The following is a 22,468-nucleotide window of genomic DNA, read 5'->3' on the forward strand; positions in this document are numbered from 1 at the left end:
CAAAAGCTTCAAAAGAGGTAGAAGCAACTCAAAGCCTTAATGCTGCAACGGGCATATTTCAGTTGTAAGTTTTGCTTCACCAGCTCTGTTTTTCTGGCCAGTCCTCACTGGAGTTGTGGTTTTCATCCCAGTACTTCTGCTCCTTAGATTACAGCAAGTATTTGTGCTCATTTAATTTTATTCATATCTGTCTTTTTAAGCAATACCTCTGCTCTTGCTTTGATACCTGAGTGGTTTTAAAGGAGCTGCCCAATTAGTGCATCTACTCAACAAATCAGGAAAAACACATTTTCGTAACATTTAACTGCTTGTACATTTGAAACAAGATGTAAATGTTAATTGCCTCAAAAAAAAAAAAAAGGCCAAAAATTCAACCCCAATTCTCTTTCCACCCCACCCCCAAAAAAGCCCCCAAAGGTAAAAAAAAACCCAACCCTGCCTAACCTCAAAATGGAAGGATGTTAAAATTATTGAGCCCAGAAAGTTGTTAAAACTCTAAACATCAAGCTCAAATGCAGTTTCTGGAAAAGATGATAAATTGAGATCCAGTGAATTGTTGTTACAGGGAATTAATTGTTGCTATAAGTACCCTATTTATAATATCTTTTTGCATCTTCTTATGATATTATTAATGTAAATTGTACTTTTTATTGGCTATTACTAGAATAGGTTGTATGACTCAATCCTCTGCACCTTGTGAGAGGTACTAACAAAAGATGTAAAAATAGCTCTGTTATTTGTTTTCAGCAAGTTACTTCCTCCTCATTTTCTCCACAAAGAGAGAGGAAAAGGCTGTTTGTTCATTTTTCAAATTGCCCCAGCCAGGGCATAATTGAGTCAGTTGCAGGAAATGTCAGAGAAGGGGGTAAAATGTTTTCCATCTGCTCAAAAGAGATGTGATGAAAATGCAGCAATTATAATGTTTCCTTTCTAATCTAGGGAGGATCTCATCGACAAAAAAATTGAAAGTGCCGTTTCTTGTTTGCAGTCTGTGATTGAGCTGGGACGAGTGATCAGAGACAGGAAAACCATCCCAGTCAAGGTTAGAACTCCTCACATCTCCTTGGGAATGTGTAACAGCTTTGTAACTTTGGGATGAACCTGGGGAAACGGAGTAGTTAAGTTTGTGTTTTGATTTCTTTTCCCCCAGTATCCTTTGAAAGAAGTAGTAGTTATCCACCAGGATCCAGAGGCTCTGGAAAACATCAGGTCTTTAGAGAAGTATGTACTTGAGGTAAGAACATCATGTTTAAGGGGATTGTGTCTGTTGGATTGTGTCTGTTGGTAAGAGCCTCATGTTTAAGGGGATTGTGTCTGTTGGTTACTTGAACAACCTCCCCTGTTGACTGTATTAACATCTCACAGGTGAAATGAATTTCCAGGAGAGCTGTAATGAAGGGGATGTCAGTGGATCGTGTGCCAGTCAGTTTAGTGTTGAGAAATACTTAATCCTACAAACTGACCACACTGGACTGAGAGGCTGTTAGAATCTGACCCGTTTGCATTTTCTAAAGCCATGAAATCCATCTTCAAGGATCAGTGACGCAAAATTCTTGTTCTGTTCCCACTGAGCACTGGCAGTACAGGATCTGAGGGGGTTTTCCCTGTGCAGAAACAGTGTGGCCCTTATCCTGTGCCTGTTCATTATCCTGTGCCTGTTCTTGGGAGCTTAAGGATCCTTTCTTCCCTTCAGTGAGGCACCTGTAACAGCACATCTGCTCATGTGCTTAAAATATGCCATCCTGATATGGTTGAAGTTGCCATTGTCGAGGTCAGCTGCTTTACCTTGACAAAGAGAACAAAAATGTGCATCTTCCCAAAGAGGATCAGCTCACCTCACTTGTCTTAGTGAGGGCAGCCGTGCCAGTCAGGGAATTCAGGAGATGAAGCACAGGAGTGCCTCTGAAACTTGTGTTACGTATAATTCCAGCAACATGAGCTTTCCCCAAGCCTAAATACACATCCAAGGAAAGTCTCTACAAATTCTGCTGGGGGAATCTGCACTGGCTCAGGAAGTCACAGCTCAGTGCACAGGACCTCTACATCAGTGCTGTATGCTGCTTGCTTTTAGTTACCGTGGGAGTTAAATGCCTAAGAATTATTCACTAGAGGAATTTTAATTTAAAAAATAGTAATTGATTTGCAAGTGGAACTGTAAAGCTTTTCTGTCATGTTAACTTATTGATTATTGCTCTTAGATTTGGCAGTTATGATCTCTCGCTTCAGAATTGCTGTTATTGTTAATTATAATCATTTCAATATCTAAGTCTCTTCAACAGCAGAATTCTGTGAAATTTAGGTTAATGTCTGTCCCATTTTTTTGGTTCTGAAAAATGGATTTTAAATTGTAGAGAATCGAGTTTTGAGGGAGATGAGGTTTGCTTCCTCAAGTTACTTCCAAAAGAGTAGTTGCTAGAATTTGTTGTCTGCTTCTATAGCCAATGAAAGGTAACAAAAGAAGCTAATAATTTTTAAATTATTACATAATTGGATTGTACATTAGTATGTTTTGATTTGTAGTCCGTTGCTACTGCAGACAAAAGTGTCTTCTGGAGAGATGAGTTAAAACAAGCTCAGACACCTTTGTGGAAGCACAAAGTACTGTCTATTCTCCTGGTTTTATGTGTCTTAAAATTCAACATGCTGCTGCTGGAGCTTAGTGTGTGTTTTATTGTACTGCATGGCAATCAATCCTGTTGTTTACTGGATGGTGCAGAGCTAAAGAGGTCAGTGATTACAGGCAGGCTGGGCAGCATTGCTTGGGCTGCATTTGCAGCTTTGTTCATCAACCTCCTGCCTATTCAGAGCTTTAGAACCTTCAGTGATTGCCAGGAGTAAATTTGCAGATGCCAGAGGTAATGGGTAAGGAGAATTACACCATTTAATTTTCTGTAGTTGCTGACAAAAGAATGGGAAAAATATACTTGTCAATTCTTCAGAAATTTCATTCATGGCTTTTGCAGAAGGAGCTGTAGTCTTTGATCTGCAGTGCTCCTCTCTCATCTTCAGAACACAGCAAATCATTTAAATAAATGGATTTTAATATTAGAACTTGCCAGATTATAGAGTTGTTATGCAAAAATAGCCAAGCTCATGAAATGAAATAAACCCAGAAGGCTTTTAGCAACTGGACACAGTTGCATTTTGTTCATTTCTATTTGAGGCCTTTTACAAACCTGGGTCAGGACTTTTCTCCCCAGCTGCTTCCAGGGAAAGGTTTTCTCTGTAAATTTGACTCTGTGCACAGTCAGAATCTTGTTTCTATCCAACCTTTGTATTCCCTCCAACCCCCAGCCCTGTGTAGGGCTGCTGTAAAGCAGAAAATTGACTTCTCCATCAAACCCAGGAACCGAGCCTGTGACAGGGCTGCATTATCTGACAGGAGCTGTGGCTGGGGGGCCCAGCAGTTTTTCATTTCTTACACTATTACATAATGAGTACTTATTTTCCTTTTTAGGCTGCCTGCTTAGAGAGCCCAGCCCAGCTGAAGCACAGCATTTCTGACATTTCTGTCTCTGTTCTGAGGACTGGGCATAGCTGGGGCAAATGGCACCAGCTAAAGGCTCTTGTATGTTCAGGCACTCCATGTACAGCTCTTCACTGGTCGTGGGAAGGGCTGCTTGCCTCAGTATGTCCCCATGAGACTCGAAAGATGTGTTAAGGAGCTAATTTTGAGTAATTAGGAAGATAAAATTAAGAATTATTTTAAGTCAAAGCTCTGAGACTGATGTAAACAGACCTAAGATAGAGATTTGCCTGTTTTTCTAAGACTCCATTCTGGGTTTTTAAATGGATAATGTGTACGAAAGAATAATTTCCTAATCTAATTAGTACAGAAAACTTGTCCTGATGGAGTTGGCTTCTCTGATTTATCTAATCAGGCCCAAAGTAATTTTTCAATTTGTGCTATTTTTTGAATTATTATTTCTTTTCCCCCACGAGGTTGTCATTTACAACTCATGGGCTCATTTCCAGCAGCACCCCATTGAAACTGAATTTCTGAAGTGCATAATTTTCATTAAATTTCCTAAAAGATGTATTAAATAAAATTAGATTCAGTTGTGTTCTTGGCTCCTCATGACAGTAGGACTTCCTAGGAAATTAGGCTGCGGCTCAGAGGTTGTATTTAAGCATTATTTCTCAATCCAAATGTTTGGCTACTTGCTAGTCCTGTCATGCTGATGCTGCCATTTACTTTTGCTTCCTAAATGCCTTAGAGCAGCTTGTTTGCCAGGTGCACCTGGTGGTGCTGTAGGATGGTGATGGGAGCTCTCACCACCATCCAGTGGGCATTAAACACCAAATGCTCCAAGTACTGGGCAGCCTGGCAGACAGCACCTGCTGGATTGCGGTGAAATGTACGTGCGTGTCTGTGCCTCATGTTTTCCAACCTGTCATGTCCCCCTTCAGCTCTCTCCTCTCCCAAGAGTTCCAGCCTTGGTCTTTCCTCATATGAAAATAACCTTGTCCTCTCAATCAGTTGTGTAAAAATTCCCACAGCACCACTATGTTCCCTTCAGATATGGGAATAAAATCTGCATGTGCAACTCAGAAAAATGAGCACACACCTTCCTGCAGTGTCTGGGGCCCCTCCTAAAGTCCATGCAGGTTTTATAAAGCTGTTTTGGCTGAAGGACACAGCCAGAAGCTTTTCTGAGCAGGGTGGTTTTCTGTGCAGTGAGGAGCTGGAATGAACAGGTAAGGAGGAGACAAAATGGGGCCATTTTGTACAGCCTGAACTGTGAAATGGTTGGTAATGATTTCCTGGCTCTGTGTGTTCTGAAGGGACTGTTCCAGCAGAATTTTCTCTCCTGAGCTCTGCCAGGCCATTGGCTCCACCACTGCACACAGAGGGAATGGGTTTAGCTCTTCGGGCAGTTGTGAGGGGGAAATCAAAAGGGCTGTTGAGTAGGGGCTGTTTTGAGGTGAGAGCTGCGTGTTAATAACAAAGAGCACCCTGGAGGCTGAGGGTGGGGATGGGCTCTGCTGCTGAAGGTGGGCTCAGGGTTGGGTTTGTTTGCTCTCCCAATGACTCGGTCCATAGAGACGACCCTGTACAAACCTCACGCCTTGACACTTGCAGCTTCCCTGCTGCTGAGCTGCTGTGCTGTGTGTCCCTGCAGGAGCTGAACGTGCGGGCGCTGACGCTGTCTGCGGACAAGGGCAAGTACGGCGTGCGGCTGCGGGCCGAGCCCGAGCACACCGTGCTGGGCCGGCGCCTCAAGGGCGCCTTCAAGCCCGTCATGGCTGCCATCAAGGAGCTCAGCAGCGAGCAGCTGGAGAGGTTCCAGGAGACAGGTCTGTAGTGGGACAGGCCCCTCAGGGATGGCAGGGTATCCTTCTGTGGGCTTAGGGCAGCTTAAGGCCTACTTCTCTCGTATTATCCCTCTTCAGCTGTTACGAGGAGGAAATTTGCGGTCATTATTTCCGTTTTTTTTTTGGCAAGAAAAATGGTCGTGGGCATTGATTTTAAACTGTTCTCCTGTTAAACTCTTCCCTCCTGTCAGAGATGGTTTAGGGTTGGTAATATGAAAAGGTTCTTCCCCAGAGAGTGTCAACCACTGCCCAGGCTCCCCAGGGAATGGGCACGGCCCTGAGGCTGCCAGAGCTGCAGGAGAGTTTGGACAGCGCTGCCAGGGATGCACAGGCTGGGATTGTTGGGGGTCTGTGCAGGGCTTGGACCCGGTGATCCCTGTGGGTCCCTTCCAGCTCAGGATGTTCTCTGATTTTAAGTAAAGCCAAGATGAAGCAGAGAATAAGCTTTCTGTGAGGCCGAATCAGATTGGAACTGAGTATTTGTGCAGTAGCTTTTATTCTAAAAGCAGTCCTTCGATTCCAGAGTTACAAGTGGGTGTGAATTTTGCAGCTATATCTGTTTAGCAAACTGCTTAAATGGAAATTCGGAGTTGGTGGAGTATAGAGGTTATTTTTAAGTTTTATTCCATTCAGATGGTTCTACACAAACAGTTGCCGAAGTGCCTGTGTTTTAGTGAGCTCTGCTGCCTGGAGAAGTGCTTGTGTGAAAAATGGAAATGTGGGATAATTCACTGCTGCTTACTAGTGCTTAACTGCTGTTTGACTGCATTGCCAATATATACATTGCACATGTTTGAAGTCTGAAACTTGGTTAAAGCTTTCTGAATTTAAAATTGGGGGTTTTACTTGGATGATAAGAGATGCTCTCCATCTGCCAACCCTGCAGGCAGCATTGTTGTGGAAGGACACGAACTGCATGGGGAAGATCTCCGTCTCATGTATCAGATGACAGAGGGATCTGCCCAGTTCGAGGCACACTCCGATGATCAGGTATTTTATTGGTTATTTCCTCTCTTTCTTTTTTTGATTAAGGGAAGAGTTCCTCAGGAAATAGTAGGAAAACGGTGAGGTAAAAGCTGGCTTGTGTTTGTTAGTTCAGGTAGTTCAGCACATTCCAGGAGTGTGTGAATCCTGGAGCTGTTCAACACTCTCTCCACTATCGTATTTTGTACGTGAGGAGCTCTCTAAAGGCACCCTGAGCTCCTGAGAGTGTTACTTCCACCTTGTTTCCAGTTTGTCACCTGTTCATCAATGTTCTGTGCATTTGCTCAGGTTTTGGTGCTGCTGGATGTGACGCCAGACCAGTCCATGGTGGATGAAGGGGTTGCCCGGGAAGTGATCAATCGCATCCAGAAGCTTCGCAAGAAGGTGAGCAGTCAGTGGGCTGGGACAAGGCATTTTCATTTCCTTTCCAGCAGTCTGGGCAATATGCAGAGACTGCATTTTTAATTAAACATGAAGCTCTGTATCATTTACTCCTCATGTATGGCTTTCTGATTGGATTCCCTTGCAAGAGCTCTAAAGGATGTGTAGAGAAAATTTTCATGGGACATGTTATTTTGGAAGAGGTGGGTGCAGTTAAGGCTGCATGAATCACAGACTCATAGAAAAGTCTGGGTTGGAAAGAACCTTTCTTCAGCATAAGACTGAAAAACTACAAATTTTTACCAAAATAGATATTTTTTACATTATATGTATTTAAAAAAAAATCTGTGTAGATTTTACATATATATACACATATACACACCTATGTAGTGTGTAGTTTTAAAATATATATATACATATATATACATACATACACCGATGTAGATTTATGTATTTTAATGTTTTTTACATATATAAAACTTGAGGATTGATTTCTGTATAAAATATAACCAGGAAGGATTGTGGCCATGAAAACTCTCCCATGTGTTACTGGATTTAGATTCAGTTCTGTAATGACATAAAACTATAATTTATTTTCACTATAATGAATAGCAATATACTTAATCTTGCCTAAACTTCCATGTTTTAAGATTCTTGGTGTTTTTGTAGAAGGATTGTTTTCTTCTAAGTCTTTTGTGGAAGCTTTTAACAACTGCTTGATAAATACTTTTTTTTTTTTTTTTTAACTTGACAAGTATTCCGTTCTTGATGTGTGGTTTTGCTGTCACTAATGGTGTTTGTGTGTGTGTCCTGCAGAGGAACCTGGTCCCCACAGATGAGATCACAGTGTACTACAGGGCCCTGCCAGAGGGGGAATACCTGGACACTGTCATCCAACAACACGCTGAGTTCATTTTTGCCACAATAAAGGCAGACCTGAAGCCTTACCCGGTGCCTACCTCAAAGGAAGTTCTCATCCAGGAAGCAACCCAAGTAAGGAGGAAAAGCATTGCTTGCACAGTTCATCTTATTTGCTTTTAACCCAACAAGCTGCTCCAGTTAAAGAATAATGGTGTCAATATTTATTTGTGGGATAGAGCAGATGTTGTTTTCTGTTTATAATTTTCTGTATTAGTCTTTCTTGGTTTATAAAAGAAAGGACTTGGATTCTGTATATGTGGTGATTTTGAAAATCAAGCTGCTTGGATACCAAAGTAAATAACTGCAGTTGTTTGTCTGAACTTAATACACAGTTATTTGTACTTGGATTAGTGTGTTGTTTGAACAGCCAAAATGTTGTTGCTCTGATTTTCTTAGATTAATAGACTTGTATTAGAACTACTCCTTCGAGGCTAAATTTGGCTTAAGACCAACTTGTTTAATATTTAAGGATGTTTGTTCTTCTGCCCTGTGCTGCTGAAGTTGTCTGTTGTAAAAGTGTAGTTTCATATTTCAAATCAGCAGCAATTTCTGTTGTTTTCTTTGATTGCTTCTTCTGACATATTTGATGATAGTTTTGCTGTGGTTTTACTGAAACTTACTCTATTCAAAAGACATTCCTAGCAGAGCTGTGAATGAACTATTCTTCAATATAAATGTCCTGCTGCACCACAAAGATTAATTCGCACAAGAGCGTAGGATCTATCAGACTTGAAATTTGATTTACAGAATGGCTGAGAAGGCAGGGAATAGCTGAAAGGAAAGGGCACATTTCATCCATCTTAATAGTGTGTGTAAAGGAAATGTTTTATAGTTATTAATGGCACTTCTGAAGTTGTACAGATTTGAAACAAAGCCCTGTTTGGCCTTTTTCAAAACTATCAGTTTCATCTAGTGACAGATGGGGAAAACACTAAGTAAATACTGTGGTTGAGAAATCACTGAAAATCTTTAAGTACTTATTTGATATTTTTGATGGACAGCATCAAATCTGAATTGGAATGTGAAAGCAGCTGGAAATACAGTGCTGGGAATCACCTGTCTGATTGCCTGCCTCAAATCACCTGTACCTGAGCTTTAGTGCTGGTCAGTGTTGCTTTCCGTGAAAACTTTCATGCCTGTGCAAATATGGTTCCCCCATGCTTATTTTGCTCTTACCTAAATCTAATTTAGTATATTTTAGTGAAGAAAACCATTGTGGAAAGATGAATGTTTTGGTTTAGTCATAAATAATGATCTGTGTGTGGAGACAAAATCCTACCCTGACAGCAGGCACCTGACCTGGTTTTTATGGATAGAACTGATGGCTGTCGTCTGGATGTCAGCAAAACCAGGCAGTCCTTTCTGTTGTGGAGATGATGAGTTAGTGTGTGACCCTGGGAAAGGTTTGTAGGTCAGGCCAAGCATTTGCACAAATGCTGAATTTCAGAGAAAATCTACTAAACTAAATGGCACTGTTCTGCCAGCCAGTTCTGTGGGGCTGTTGATAGCTCAGTTTAGAGAAATGCAGTTGTCTCATTGTGGGCATCCAGCTGAGAGGACCTCCTGCCACCTTGAAACCTTGGCAGGGAGAGTGTTTCAGCCAAAACCATGAGCAGGGAATTGGGATTGTTCTTCTCTCTGGAGGAGAGGAGGCTCCAGGGAGAGCTCAGAGCCCCTTCCAGTGCCTAAAGGAGCTCCAGGAGAGCTGGGGAGGGACTTGAGGTAAGGGATGAAGTGACAGGACACAGGGAATGGCTCCCACTGCCAGAGGGATGGGATATTGGGAAGGACTTGTTCCCTGGGAGGGTGGTGAGGCCCTGGCACAGGGTGCCCAGAGAAGCTGTGGCTGCCCCTGGATCCCTGGAAGTGTCCAAGGCCAGGTTGGATGGAGCTTGGAGCAGCCTGGGACAGTGGAGGGTATCCCTGCCATGGCAGGAAGAGTGGGATGAGATGGTCACCAAGGTAAAGCACCTTCCAGCCAAGCCACTCCAGGATTCTATGAAACACTGCCAGTCCTCAGTGCTGAGGGGGTGCAGTCTGTGTGTGGGAAATGGAGGCACAGAAGAACAGAACTCATGCACTTGTTCATCATTATTTTATTTTAAGGAGTCTCAGTTACAGAATCATAGAATGGGTTGGGTTTGGGAGGGGACCTTGAAGATCATGTAGTTCTACCCCGTGCCATGGGCAGGGACGGTCACCCCAGAGAACCTCCTTGTGGAGGAGCTCTGTGCCTGCTGCAGCCCTTTCTGTGCTTATGGGCTGGATGTGCCTCTGAACTGTTTGTCACACACTTAGACTTCAAAATAGATGTTGCAGAGAGAAACAGATGACTGAGATCCCAGTGCAACTGTCAAGTGCCCCTTGGAGGTTTCTGTTGCTGGGCCTGCAGAGATGGATTGCTTAGGGCAGGTGCTTGACTCTGTGTTCTGCTGCAGCTCCTTTGTCACACCAAGAGCAGTGACATGAGAAAGTCCTTCCTGAGAAATCCTTTCATGTGAGTGTGTCAGTTCAGTCAGCTGTGGCAGGATCATAGCACCAAATTTCTGGAAGTTACTCAGAGGAGTAACAGGACTCTGCCTAATGTTGAATATATGTGAGGACTGGAAGAAAAATGAAATGCACTCTGTTCTTTTTACATTTATTGTGATTACATTACTTCTGGGAAATTATCCTGGATCAATTTTTGATACAAGGCTTTAATTCTGAGCTCCTTTCCCAAAGACTTGCTCCAAGCTGCAACAACAACAACAACAAAAAGCGCAGTTTTTCAGAAACTATTGGGGCAGAAAAGCAGGTACTTGAGAAATGAATTTTGAGTTGTTGGTAGAATGGATAAACACAGAATGGCATTTGTTGCTGCATAAGTGTTTTTCTTTGTAATAGGACTTCATTAAATAATGACACTTCCAAATTTGTCTGTCACCCTTTGGACTGTGTCTCTTGCCAAACACCATCTCTAAATTTATAAAACAAAATTGTTTAAATGGTCTTTTAGTACCAATTGTTCATATGGGTGATTTCTGGATCTTTTTTTGGAAGATCCATGCTGGATTTTCTGGAGTGCCTCCAGGTCTGACAGGGTCACTGGTACCTCCTGGGGAGATACTCAAAGGCTGGTGGTACCAAGGCAGCTGTGACCCAGAGGGTTCTCAGTGGTCCCCCAGGGATAGTGAAGGTTTCTCCAGGCAGTGACTGAGAGCAGGGCCCTGGTCAGTACTCTGAATTTCTCTGGAAGAGTGTTCCTCTTGGGCAGATTTGCTTTGGGATTGTATTTTGGGAGGGTGTCATCACTACTCATCACTTGTGAAAATCAGACTGTTTATTCCCTGCTTTTCTGACCTCTGGTACAGGCAGATTCACGTCTGAAGCACTGTCACTGAAGGAAAATGTAGGAAAAAATTCCTATTTTATTGTAAATCACATTTAGTATAACAAGGCAAGATCTTAGTGTTGTTTATTGAAGGAAAATATTTTGCTGTGTTCGTTTAATAAGCAATACTGAAATAATGCTAATCTCTCTCCTTCCCCAGCTGAAGGGATCAGAGCTGGAAATCACACTGGTCAGAGGGGGGGTGTGCCAGTCTGTTGGCCCAGCCTGTGCCTATGTCAACCTCAAAGTTTGTGTCAATGGGACAGAGCAAGGTAGGAATGAACATCCCCAGCTTGGTTTCTCAGGGCTGCTGTAAGGGAGTTTGGAAATGGTGTGCTGAATGCTGGAGCCTGAATTCATTTGAAAGATGGTGCAGCCTCTCCTCCAATAGGAGCTTGAAATTATTCTTGAAAATAAGTTTATTCAAAGCAAAACCACGCTGTCCCTGATTTCTTCTGAGGGAAACGCTCCCGTGGGCACAGGAGTTGTTACTCCTGCTCCAGGGAGAGTTTGTGTGTGGGTGTCTTTGTGGGGAGTGCACTCTCTGGATTCGGGGCTGTGCTTGAGAATTTGTAATTACTGCTGTATGTAGCACTGTGCAGGAGGTGAGGCCTGGATGTGGAGGAGATGGTTTGAAAAGCTCAGGTATGAAGTACAGAGATGAAATGCATACTTAAAACTAGATAATGGCCCGTGTCTTGGGCAGTGGGCATGGGTGCAGTGATGCTGTTACAAGGGTGAGTTATATATTACGAAGAGAGAAAACTAAATGCACTTGGGGAGGTTTTTCTTGCATGTACTGACACTTTATGTATGGAAATAAGTGTGCCTTGTTGGACATGGTCACAGAGCTGCTCCCTGAGTGAGAATGAATCCAACTGGAAAAGCTGGTGACCATCTCAGAGGGCACAGTCTGTCAGCTTTTAACCAATATAATACTGAGTGGTACTTCAGTAATAGACAAATGAACCTGCCTTGTTTATAAAAGCAAATAGAACTTCTACACCATAAATCTAAAGTACCCATCAGACCATTTCTTTGTTTTATCTTTTTATCTTTTTCTTTATTATTGCTTTATTTATTTCTTTTCCCTTTCCCACTAAAAAAAATTGGGAAGATGCAGTGTTGCCAGTTTTAAATTGGCTTAGAAACTCACTGGAAGTAATTAGCATCATTAGAAAATCATTAGAACTTGGATATTGCTTTCAAACTGCATTTTAATTTCTTAATTTTGGTTTTAGATGGTGTGTTGCTGCTGGAAAATCCAAAAGGAGATAATACCTTGAACTTCACTGGACTTGTAGATGCTGTCTCCTGCATTTTTGGTCTTAAAAATTCCAAACTGACAGTTTTTAATGGAAACACAGGTAAATGGAGTATGACAAGGAAAATTGAAAGTGTTTCTAGCACCATCTAGGAGTCATTTACTGTATAATTATTTACTGTGTAATTTATATCTATCTAGCTAGCTATATCAAATTGACAAGAAAATGGGTAAGGAAATATTCCATTTTATAATACTTAGCTTATGAGACTCTGTTTATAGTCACATAAACATGTTCCCAAAAAGCTGCTGCTAAATGGTGCTCATCTATTATCCTGCTTCCATTGCAGTTCTCATCAGGACAAAATGTGATTTATTTCAGTGTTTCCACTGGGCCCAGACTATGCTGGATCTTGATGGCGAGCTGCCATCAGCCTTTCCATGCTTTCTTTTCCCTAATGCCTCAGTAGGCAGGGTGAAAACTTAAGCTGAATGCAAACTGTGATCTGTAGAAGAAAAATGTTGCCTTTCCACCCTAGAGAACCTTGAGGAGCTCTGCATTTCTTCTTTTTTTAGAAAAACCTATTGGAATATTCTTGCAGCTTGAACTTTGTTAAGGCACAAGAATGTAAAAAAAACCCCAAAACACTATAAAAATGGTAATTGGATGGCTACAAAACCTTTTATTAGTGTTTTTTTCATGGAAATATTACTGAAGCACATCTGAGGGGGAGGTACTTGAGTTGGCTGATTTGGAGTGCCCCCAAGGCTGCTGAGGATCACCAGTTCATGTCAATGAACAATGACATCCATAAAGAAACAGTCTTTGTATCACTGTTGCCATCTCAGTCCTTAGTTTCCTTATTGTCCTGTCCTGAGAATATTTCTAGGAGGATTTCTGGGGGTTTCCCATCTGGTGTTATCCATTAGCTCCCTGTGATAAATCTTTCAGGTCGTGCTCAGCTCAGCTGAACAGTCCTGTCATACAAAAGGATTAATCTTTGCTTTCAGTCAGAGGGGATTTAGAGGAAATCCTTTAGTATCTCCCTCAAGTTCCACTTGTGTTTTGAAGAAGGAAATGGTTTTCCTTGAAATCCTTTTCCAAGTAGGAGGGATAGCAGTGTGTGTGCCTGCAGAGGGGGGTCTGTACTTGTACTGTTCATTGTCACCACAGGTAGGAAGAGATGACCTGCAGAAGGCCCAGAAGAGTTGGAAAACTCCCATCTCATTAAGTTTAGAAGTAGTTTGACCCCATATTTGGGTTTTTTCTGCCATTTATAGGACAAAAAGATGCAGCACAAGTCCATTAATGCTGAAGTTCTAAAGGGAAATGGTGGAGAAAGTTGAAACCTTCCCTCTTCCTCTGCTGTAGTAACAAAGGCTTTATTCCTTTCCTTTCCATGTCACTTTTACTCCTTAGGAATCATTTTGGGACTTCCATCTTGGCATGCTGATTTTCACCTTTCAGTGTGTGTCAGTGGTCTGGGCAGAGCAGGGTATTTTCCCTGCCCACTTATTAAACGTATGGAAATTCCATTGGAAAGATCAGATCATCAGATTGGCTTTTGTGGCAGTGTGTCACATCTCAAACAAGTATTGGTCAGCAGATGTGGCACCCTGGGGAGTCACAGCTCAAGGCATGTGCCAGGAAAGCAGTCCAGAAAGGTGTCAGAGAACAGAACCAGAATTCCAGTGTTTGCTTTGGATAGAGTCCATCTGCTTTATCTGCCCAGCCTTGGTGTGGGTAACCTCAGGTGAGGTCTCTTGGTGACTCCAGGACCTCTGTAGGTGAGCAGGGCTTGGAGTCAGATGCTGTGCCCAAGAGGAATTGCAGAGAAAGGTTGTGCACTCCAGACAGATAATTTCTGAATAGTTCCCACGTGTGTTAATAAAATTGGGACCCAGTAAAACCATATTTCTGGCTCCTCATTCCCTTCCTGTGGTTTCCAGGGCTGTCCACTGTACTTGCAGTAATTTATTATCTTGTTCTCTAATTGTAATGAAGGTTTCCTTAGGGTTGTGCCGTGGCACAGGATCAGGCAGTTCTTATATTAAGGGAGGCTCAGATGGGTCCTGTCCCTGCTTTTCAGTGCAGCATTTGGAATAATGGCATAAACATTTCCTCCCCAACAGTGTGTCAAGGTATTTTGAGTAACTCCAGGCCCCAAACAAGGCTCTGGGACTTGTACTGACTTTCAAAAACTGAAAATAGAATGTGTCTCTTTCTACATTAAAAAAAACAAAAAATTGAAGGGAAGAACCTGGGCTCAGGTCAGATGGTAAAAAAGTTATCTATGACTTTTTTTTTCCTGTATACTACTGAAAAGTCCAAGCTTCTTGTCTGGAAAGCTTGTGGACTTGCACTCAGCTTTCATGGAAGTAGCCCATAATGAAAAAGATTTATTTAAAACACTTTCACTGTGCTTATGGGAAGAAATGCATCTGTAGATCATGTAGGGCTTAAAAAAACGGAGGGGCAAGGAAGGTGGAACAAAAATCCCCCTACAAACTTTTTGATCCATGCCTTATTTCATCTTTATGATTTTCAGATGGCTGATTCTTTTAACCTTCAATTTTTAAAAGGCTGTGAGGCTGTAAGGTACCTTAGGGGGAGAGCATTAGCACTTAAACCCCAGTTGCAGGGAGAACTGACTTTTAAAGTGATTTTGATGAGCACTTGTAATACCTGCTTGCCTTCAAGTCTATTGATATCTAGGAAAAAGTGATCCATTTTTTTCTTACTCTTATGAGAGGGTTCTGTGAACAGACTTCTCTGACAGCCCTGTGCCTGAGCTCTTCCCTGGGGAATGTCAGTGCTCCTGGAATGCCACAGGCTAATTTGTTAATTGGGCAAACCCCCATTACTGCAGCTCATGCCTCCTTGCCCTGCATGGATCCACAGGGGAATGGCAAACTGGGAGTTACTGGGGCCAAGTGTTCCCAGCTCTGTCACCCCCTCTGCTCTCTCTTCCCATGGCCTGAAATGGTGCTGGTTCAGGAAAAACCTGCCCCTGGCTCCCTTCCATTGGATGGAATCTTGGTAATTCCTCTCCACTTGTTAATTCAGTTGTTTTCTTGCTTTTCTGAAAATAAAACCAAAAGCAAATCCCCTTCCTGTGCTTGAGACAGGCCAGAGCAGTGCTTGGCTTTTGGTTTCTTTTTTCTTTAAACTGTTATAAATTTATATATAAATGCATAAAAGTTGATATTTAAAATACACATTTGAGAATCTTAGGTGCAGCCTGAGGTCTTTTTGCTTCCTTGAGCAGTCTTGTAAACACTCCCAGTGCATCTCACTCTGTTCTGTGGCACTTGACAGAATTTTGAGAGCTTGTAGCTCAGTAGTGATTACTGTTCATCTTTTTGTGGGGTTAGGTTTTTTGGGGGTTTGGGGCTTTTTTTGGGAGCTTGGTGGTTGGTTTAGGTTTTTTTTTTTTTTTTTTATTTATAAGTTTATAAACCTACGAAATGTATGCATTTATAAATTATTCCCCTTGAGATTCTTTCATGTGAACTGATAGAAAATGAGCTTTGTACAGCTTAGGCTCCCTGACATGTGAATAGGTGCTGTGGAATGAAAACCTGTTGGCTGGAGCTGACAGGTGTGCCTGTTCCATATGTACAGGAACACACAGTTCTGACAAGAAACTAAATGCATCAGCTCTCCCTGGATTTGATTTCTGGAGCTCTTTGCAGCAGGGAGTGATATTATTCCTGTGTATCTTTAATACCATGCCCATCAGTGGCTCTGTTTGACCTCAAGGCTCAGGCAGTGCTGCAGAACTCATTTTTGTCACAGAAACCTCATCAACTTCTCCTCCCAGCACTTCATGGATTGCTTCTGATGTCCTTGGAGACAGGGCTGCTGGTTTGGGTCTGGCCTTCCCCCAGTCTCTCCATCTGCCTGGCTGGAGTCATGTGCTGGATCATGAGCTGTGCTGGCATTACACACAGATACTCGTGTAGGGGACTTTATTCATGAGCCATGGCTTGAATTTTTTTTGGTTTGTTTTTTCTGAAGTTTAATATATTTAATAAATATCCTGGTGTTGCATAGTAACAAATTCCCAGTTTTGCTTTGGCCAGGGAAGTCTGGGTGCAAGCAAAGATCACAGCTTTTCATGCAATGAGGTAGGAATGGTTGGCTTGGGTGAATAATCTCTTGCTTGTTTGAAGTTAGCTAACTATTTTTATTGCATAAGTCACTATGTGTATAGGAAATGTTATATAGGAGCTAATTTCCACAGCAAACGAAGCACCCCCTTTGTGTTATTATGAAAACCAAATATTTCTGCACAAATGCCATTTTTCCAGAGAAGCTCTTTCTGGAGGACGGGCTGGTGAAAGAGGAGACACTGCTGCAGTGGGGGCAGGAGTGAGACAGCCTCCTTGTCAGCTCCTGGGCTGGCCTGACTGGTGCCACTTTCTGTTGCAGAGCTGATCAACCAGACAGACCTGCTGGGCCTCAGTGGGAAGACTCTGCACGTGACAGCAGGGTCAGCCCCTGCCCTGCCCAGCTCCCCCAGTGCCCTGCTCTGCCAGTACATCAACTTGCAGCTGATCAATGCAAAGCCACAAGGTATGTGGGCTGCTGGGCTGCTCCTTCACAGCCTGGGCTTGCTGTCGTGCAAGTTCTGCTGCACAGGTGTAGGTCCATTGGTATATGGTGATTTTGTTTATTTTTTTCCTAGTGTGTACTTTCTGATAAAAACAACGTTTATACTTAGATTTTCTTCCTCTGTTCATGAGAGAAAAAGGAGAGCCAGGGCAGCAGTTAAACATGAGCCCCCTGGGCATTGTTTCCCTGTTTCTGACCATCAGCTCACCTGTACAGCTTATTGTAAAAGGCTGAGTCTAAAACAGACCAAGTTGGAATGAAAAGCCAGCTCTTCACCAGGACATTGGAAACGGCCTGTGAAACATTTCTTAGTGCTATTTAAAAGCCAAATGAATTGTAGTATTCACCTTTTCTTGGGTATAAATATATGTGTGTGTAATTCTGTTTCCCACCTGCTAATCTGGCACTCTGAAAGCTCACATGGGAGCAGCTGAGTTGTTTTAGTAACTTGCCCTGGTCTGAGCCCTTTCTGACACTACTGAGAGCTTGCAGGAGCCAAAAACATAGTTTTTACAGGGGATTTGATCATCAGTAGGTGCTTGGTGAGCTTCTGCACACAGTGGTTTTTATGTCCTGTTGAAATATTTCATGTTTCCCAGTCTCTGTGTTATCCTGTAAAGAAGTTTTCTTCTGTTGGTCAAGCTGTCAGTCATCACTTACATTTCTGGTTTTATCATTCATGAACTTAATGACTATCTATAGGTTGGTATTGCTAATTTGTCTCTCAGTATCATGAAGAAATAGAGTTGAAATTGAAGAAGAAATCCTAAATTTCAATTTGCCCAGATAAAAGAAGTAATTTCATTTCTTACCAGTAGTGACTCAGCTGTTCTGTCTTGTCCAGAATGCCAGAAAGGAACAGTGGGAACTCTACTAATGGAAAACCCTGTTGGTCAGAATGGATTAACCTACAAAGGTCTTCTGCATGAGACAGCAAAAGTTTTTGGGCTCAGAAGCAGGAGGCTAAAGTTATTCCTGGATGAAGCACTAACTCATGGTAAGCACAAACCTTTGGTTTGCTCATTGAGGATCCTTGGAATTTGTTGTTGAGAAGCAGCTCGTGTAACTTGAGATCCAGTTTAATTACTAAATCCACACCATTCACACACTGGATTGTAATTTTGCCCAGCAATTCAATATTAGCATGGTAAAATCCTTTAAGCAAACATACAGATGTAGAAGTTCTAAGCTGTAATGCATTCCCTTCGTGAAATGGCCAAGGCAAGTTGTGAAAGCTTTTTCCTCCTGCAGTAAAGGTCAGTCAGCAGTGGGAATGGCAGTGCCCTGCTGAGTGACTGAATAGTGAATCTCCTCCTGGAAGTGGCTCTACAGGAGGAATATTTTAAGCATCTGTTCAAACTTTTAACATTCATATTGTTGCATTGTCTTGGAGCATTGGAGTGGGTGGAAAAGAGTGTTGGATCTCTCTTAGAGCAGTGTGGGTCAGTCAGACTCTGTAGGGCACAGCCATTTGGGATACCTGGGAAGCAGGAATCTTCAGCATGTGCTCACAGGTCTGAAATGCTAAAGAACCCCCCAAAACCACTGACGGATGGGAAACAAAAATCTCTGATTCATGAGGAAGGTGTGACTGAAGCTTGAGCCACCTGTGGTGCTGAAAATTGGACCAAAGTGATTTGGGACTTCATTTGACAGAGAGAACGGATTGCAAACTACGTGGTAAAAACTCCAAACAGGGATTCCTGTATTCAGGAGAATTCAGCTCTCTGAATGAAATGATGCTAAGGATTCTGTCTGCAGTGTGTCACAGTGATGTGGTTTACAAGCTGTTTGGGAGGAATCCATGACATTTATTGGATTATCACATGTTACCTTGTCCAGAAGTTGGACATTTGCTCAAACTGCCCATCTCAGGGTGGGCTGAGCTTCCTCAGGAGGTGCTGTCAGTGGGGAGGGCAGGAGGGGGCAGCTCTGGTGCAGCTGCTGAGAGCTGGGGTCACTCAGCTGCCCATGAGGATTCAGGTGGGATATGTGGAAATCTGAGCAAGGAGGGGTGGGGGGGTTTTGTTGTGAATTTTTGGCTGTTTGGTTTTGGTTCTTTAAAAATTTTTACTTCATATGACCTGGAGTATATTTATTCAAAAGCCATTTTTGTAGTTCAAATGGATCTCAGACATTGATGAAACTTTCTAGTGATAGTTTGAGCAAATGCCAAAAATAATGTGCTGAGTGGTGTTAACAGAGAACTGGAGCCTGGAGTGTTTCAGCACAAAGGGTAAAAAACAAGAAGGTGAACCACACTTGGTTTGCATAAACTGAAAGGTATTTTTGTGTGCAGCCTTGCCCACCTGGGGATTCAGGGATTCAGGCAATCAGGAGCAAGGGATGTTAGGCACAGTTCCTCTTTGGTTCAGCACCAGATGATTCTGTTAGACACTGAAATAACCACTGTAGGAAACTGCAGAGCTTTGAAAGAAGCAAGGAGCTGACAGGACAGGAAAATCTGCAGACAGGCAAAACAGCTTTTAAGGCTCAGTTGAAGTGAGGATTTTAAAAATGCTTTCACATGAAAGGGAAATGGGTTAAATCACTGTAACATTTGTAGCATGGATTCTCTAGAACTGTTTAAACTTTAGTTAAAGTGTATGAAGTGACAATTCACAGTGATGTGAAAGATCAGATTTGATAACTCCTCCAAGGCCAAAACAACAGACTTGGTCTCTTTTAAACTCAGAACACAGAGATCTTGGTTCCACAGGTTTATTTGTGTAGCTAATGCCTTGTAGCCACATTTCTGCTATCTCAGATTTAATTCGCAGCATTCACCTCCTTGAATAACACTTCTTAAGTTTAAGCACTGGTACAGATGTATTTTATCTTCACATCTCTTTGTATGACAAATGAGTGCTGCATATAAAACACTTTGATGCCTCTAGAAAACATTAGGTCAATTAGTGTTTATCTATATTGTTGCAGCTTTGTAATCCCCTATTAATCTTCTGATCAATCTGTTCAAGGTCTTACCTTCAGAACAACAAAGTTTAGTCTCTTGAGTAGCTTTTCTGTGGTTTATTCTAAAAATAAAAATGTATTTGCTGTTAACAGTTTGAAATGTTTCATGAAAATAACCCACAAATTGGAAGGTTGGTGCCTGTTCAATAAAAAGGAAAAACAATCACTTGCTGGAAAATGAGTTATTGGTTTTGAAGAGGTTATTTTTATAAATGTTGTCGGTCCAGGCAGTTGGGCATCTGCTGTCTATTGCACAGAAACTCACCAGCTTTTCAGAAAGAAACGTGGTTTTCACTCCCCCTTTGTAATGTTGGAAAACATTCCAAAAATAAATGTCCAGGTGGTGAATGTTGCTTATTCCTGAGCTGGAGAGACAGAGGTTCCAGGTACCTGATTGTTCCACACTGGGAATGGTGGGGAGACTTCACTGCTCCCTGCAAAGCCCTTCCATGGAGCCATTGGCACAGAAAGGAAGGTGTCCCTACAGTCTGTTGATAAATCAAATTTCCAGTTTTTAAAACTAATTGCTGTGATAAGTACTGTTGGAAATAGGTTCATGCAAGTTCCTCATTTTTCAGGATCTTAAAAATAAATATTTAATAAGAGACCTGGAGACCTAAGTTCACAATTTGTTTGGCTGCTTCTGCAGACCAGACTCTTACATCCTGATGGAACATGTTCCTGGGAAGGAAGGTTAGTGAGGGAATAAAGCCCTAATTGCTGAATTGGATTATAGCTCTATGGACAGATATTCAGCTGCTTAAAGGGTGGTATTACAATGGAAGAGAACTCCTGGAAAACACCATGATCCATAAGGACTTCTCAGTTTTCTGATTAACTGATGGCTTTTAAAATCAGTGCAGATTCTGTGTGGTTAGTCTAAAAATGAAACATTTTTCAAAGCAGGATGGGGCAGGGCACTGCAAAAGGGTTCCTCTTGAAAACCCCCAGCCAGTCTGGGTGTTATTAAGGTGTCCTTTGTGCTAACACTGGTGCCAGATCTTTATATTATCTTGTGTTTGCTGGGGTTGTCTGCAGGGGTTCTGGGGTGCAGAGTGACACCGTGACCCCGGTCAGTCCTGGCTAATCTGGGTTTCACCAGTGTTCCTGTGCTTACACCTGCCAAGTTTCTTATCACTCTCAACTTCCTTAGTGCAGAGGCCCTGGGGGTGTTTGATACTGGGGTGACTTTTGTTCCAAGGCTGTACCTCCCAGTATTCCAGACCCTCTGCTCTCAGTGGGGCAGCTGATGGGTGCTCAAAGCAAAATCAGCAAGCACCAGGCTTCTGGGGAAAACCTCACATTTCACAATGTAATAGTGAAAGATTGCAAGCTCTGCAGGTGACTTTCCCTAGACACAACTGGGATTACTCTGTGTTTGTGTTTCTTGAGTAATTACAACCTGAGTCAGCCTGTTGGAAGCGTGCTCTGTCCTTCAGAGGTTTGTTGGGACTTTTATCCTGTTCCTGTTCCAAACTCTGTGCATGTAGCTGTGAGAAGACTTAGAGAATTATCCTGTATGGTAAGAAAGTCTTCAGGCATACTCAGCAAGATTCCAGCAGTAGTTTTTCAGCAGATACTGGTACAATCCTTGCTTTACGTATGAACTGTTTATGAGGGACTCTGGCTTTCAGTGCATTGTGTTGTACTGTTGATACTGACTTCATATCATGGTGTTAGGGTTTTCTGAACTAGTTTGCTGCTCTGTCAGGATGTGAGAGCTGTGGGCTGATGTAGACTTTCAAAAAGTTCTACTTTGGAACATAAAACAGGCTCTCCTGCTCTTGCAGGGACACTCCTGACATGTGGTGACCCTTCCTTTCATGCCCTGGGCTTTAACAGAAGGGAATTTTGAGCTGAGCAGTTTCTGTCCCAGTCCCACTGTGGTGGAACCAGCAAAAATGTCTGAATAAAGCAAATTAAAAAAAAAAAAAGTTCATAGTTCTCCTGGTAAGCAAGAGCACTGACTCTGTTGTTTCTCTCTTCTTTCCTTCATTCAGAGATCACAAAGGATGTTTCTATGAAGAACCTGAACATGAAGACCCTCTACGTTCATGTCATACCCACCACAGCTGAATGTTGAGAATTCCAGATGTATGACCGTGTAGACTTTTTTCCACAGAAAATGAAGTCAAAGGAAATTATTATGCTTTTAGATGAACATCCAAGTTGTGTATGGTACTTTTAACATCTTTAGTGGCACACAGGATGTTTTCTACCAGTGCATGTCTAATATGCTGCTCTTTGGTTTCAAATACAATGTATTTTCATTATGTTATCTTAATATGCTGTAAAAGCTGTTCAGAAACCTTAGATATCTATGCAGTAATTTGCCTGAGAGAAATGGGACTTGTACCTCAGTGATGTTGTTCTCTGCCTGTCCTTTGTGCAGAGGGCATCTTTTCTAAACCATGGCTTACCTACAAGGCTCTCTGATATATATCCACCCTCCCACAACAGCTTTGTAACTTATTTAAGGGTTATCTGGATTTGTTCATTTATACTCGCTGGGTTTTCATCAAGTGTGTGGCTGTTGATTTCAAATACTCCCTAATTTCAACATTTGGAACAATAAATTTGCTTCATCTCCTGACTCTTGCTTCCTTGAGTTCAGAGTACTTTGCTTCCTCAGGGTTTC

At 42.3% G+C, this 22,468-nt stretch overlaps 1 protein-coding gene across 4 annotated transcripts in view; it reads left to right on the forward strand.

Annotated features, from left to right (window-relative positions):
- The window catches only part of IARS1 (isoleucyl-tRNA synthetase 1), a 92,826-nt gene extending 70,403 nt beyond the window's left edge, over positions 1–22,423 (forward strand). For all 4 annotated transcript variants that reach the window (XM_053989263.1, XM_053989265.1, XM_053989262.1 and 1 more), the window contains exons 25-35: positions 940–1,042; positions 1,151–1,234; positions 5,124–5,298; positions 6,203–6,306; positions 6,589–6,684; positions 7,498–7,674; positions 11,136–11,247; positions 12,217–12,342; positions 16,675–16,818; positions 17,702–17,854; positions 21,831–22,423. In XM_053989263.1, the coding sequence (XP_053845238.1) occupies positions 940–1,042; positions 1,151–1,234; positions 5,124–5,298; positions 6,203–6,306; positions 6,589–6,684; positions 7,498–7,674; positions 11,136–11,247; positions 12,217–12,342; positions 16,675–16,818; positions 17,702–17,854; positions 21,831–21,913 (1,357 nt within the window). In that variant the 3' untranslated portion in view covers positions 21,914–22,423. The remainder of the gene's footprint in view (positions 1–939; positions 1,043–1,150; positions 1,235–5,123; positions 5,299–6,202; positions 6,307–6,588; positions 6,685–7,497; positions 7,675–11,135; positions 11,248–12,216; positions 12,343–16,674; positions 16,819–17,701; positions 17,855–21,830) is intronic.
- The last annotated feature ends 45 nt before the right edge of the window (positions 22,424–22,468 follow it).

The sequence above is a fragment of the Vidua macroura genome, chromosome 13 (genome assembly GCF_024509145.1).
Source record: "Vidua macroura isolate BioBank_ID:100142 chromosome 13, ASM2450914v1, whole genome shotgun sequence".
Lineage (NCBI taxonomy): Eukaryota > Metazoa > Chordata > Aves > Passeriformes > Viduidae > Vidua > Vidua macroura.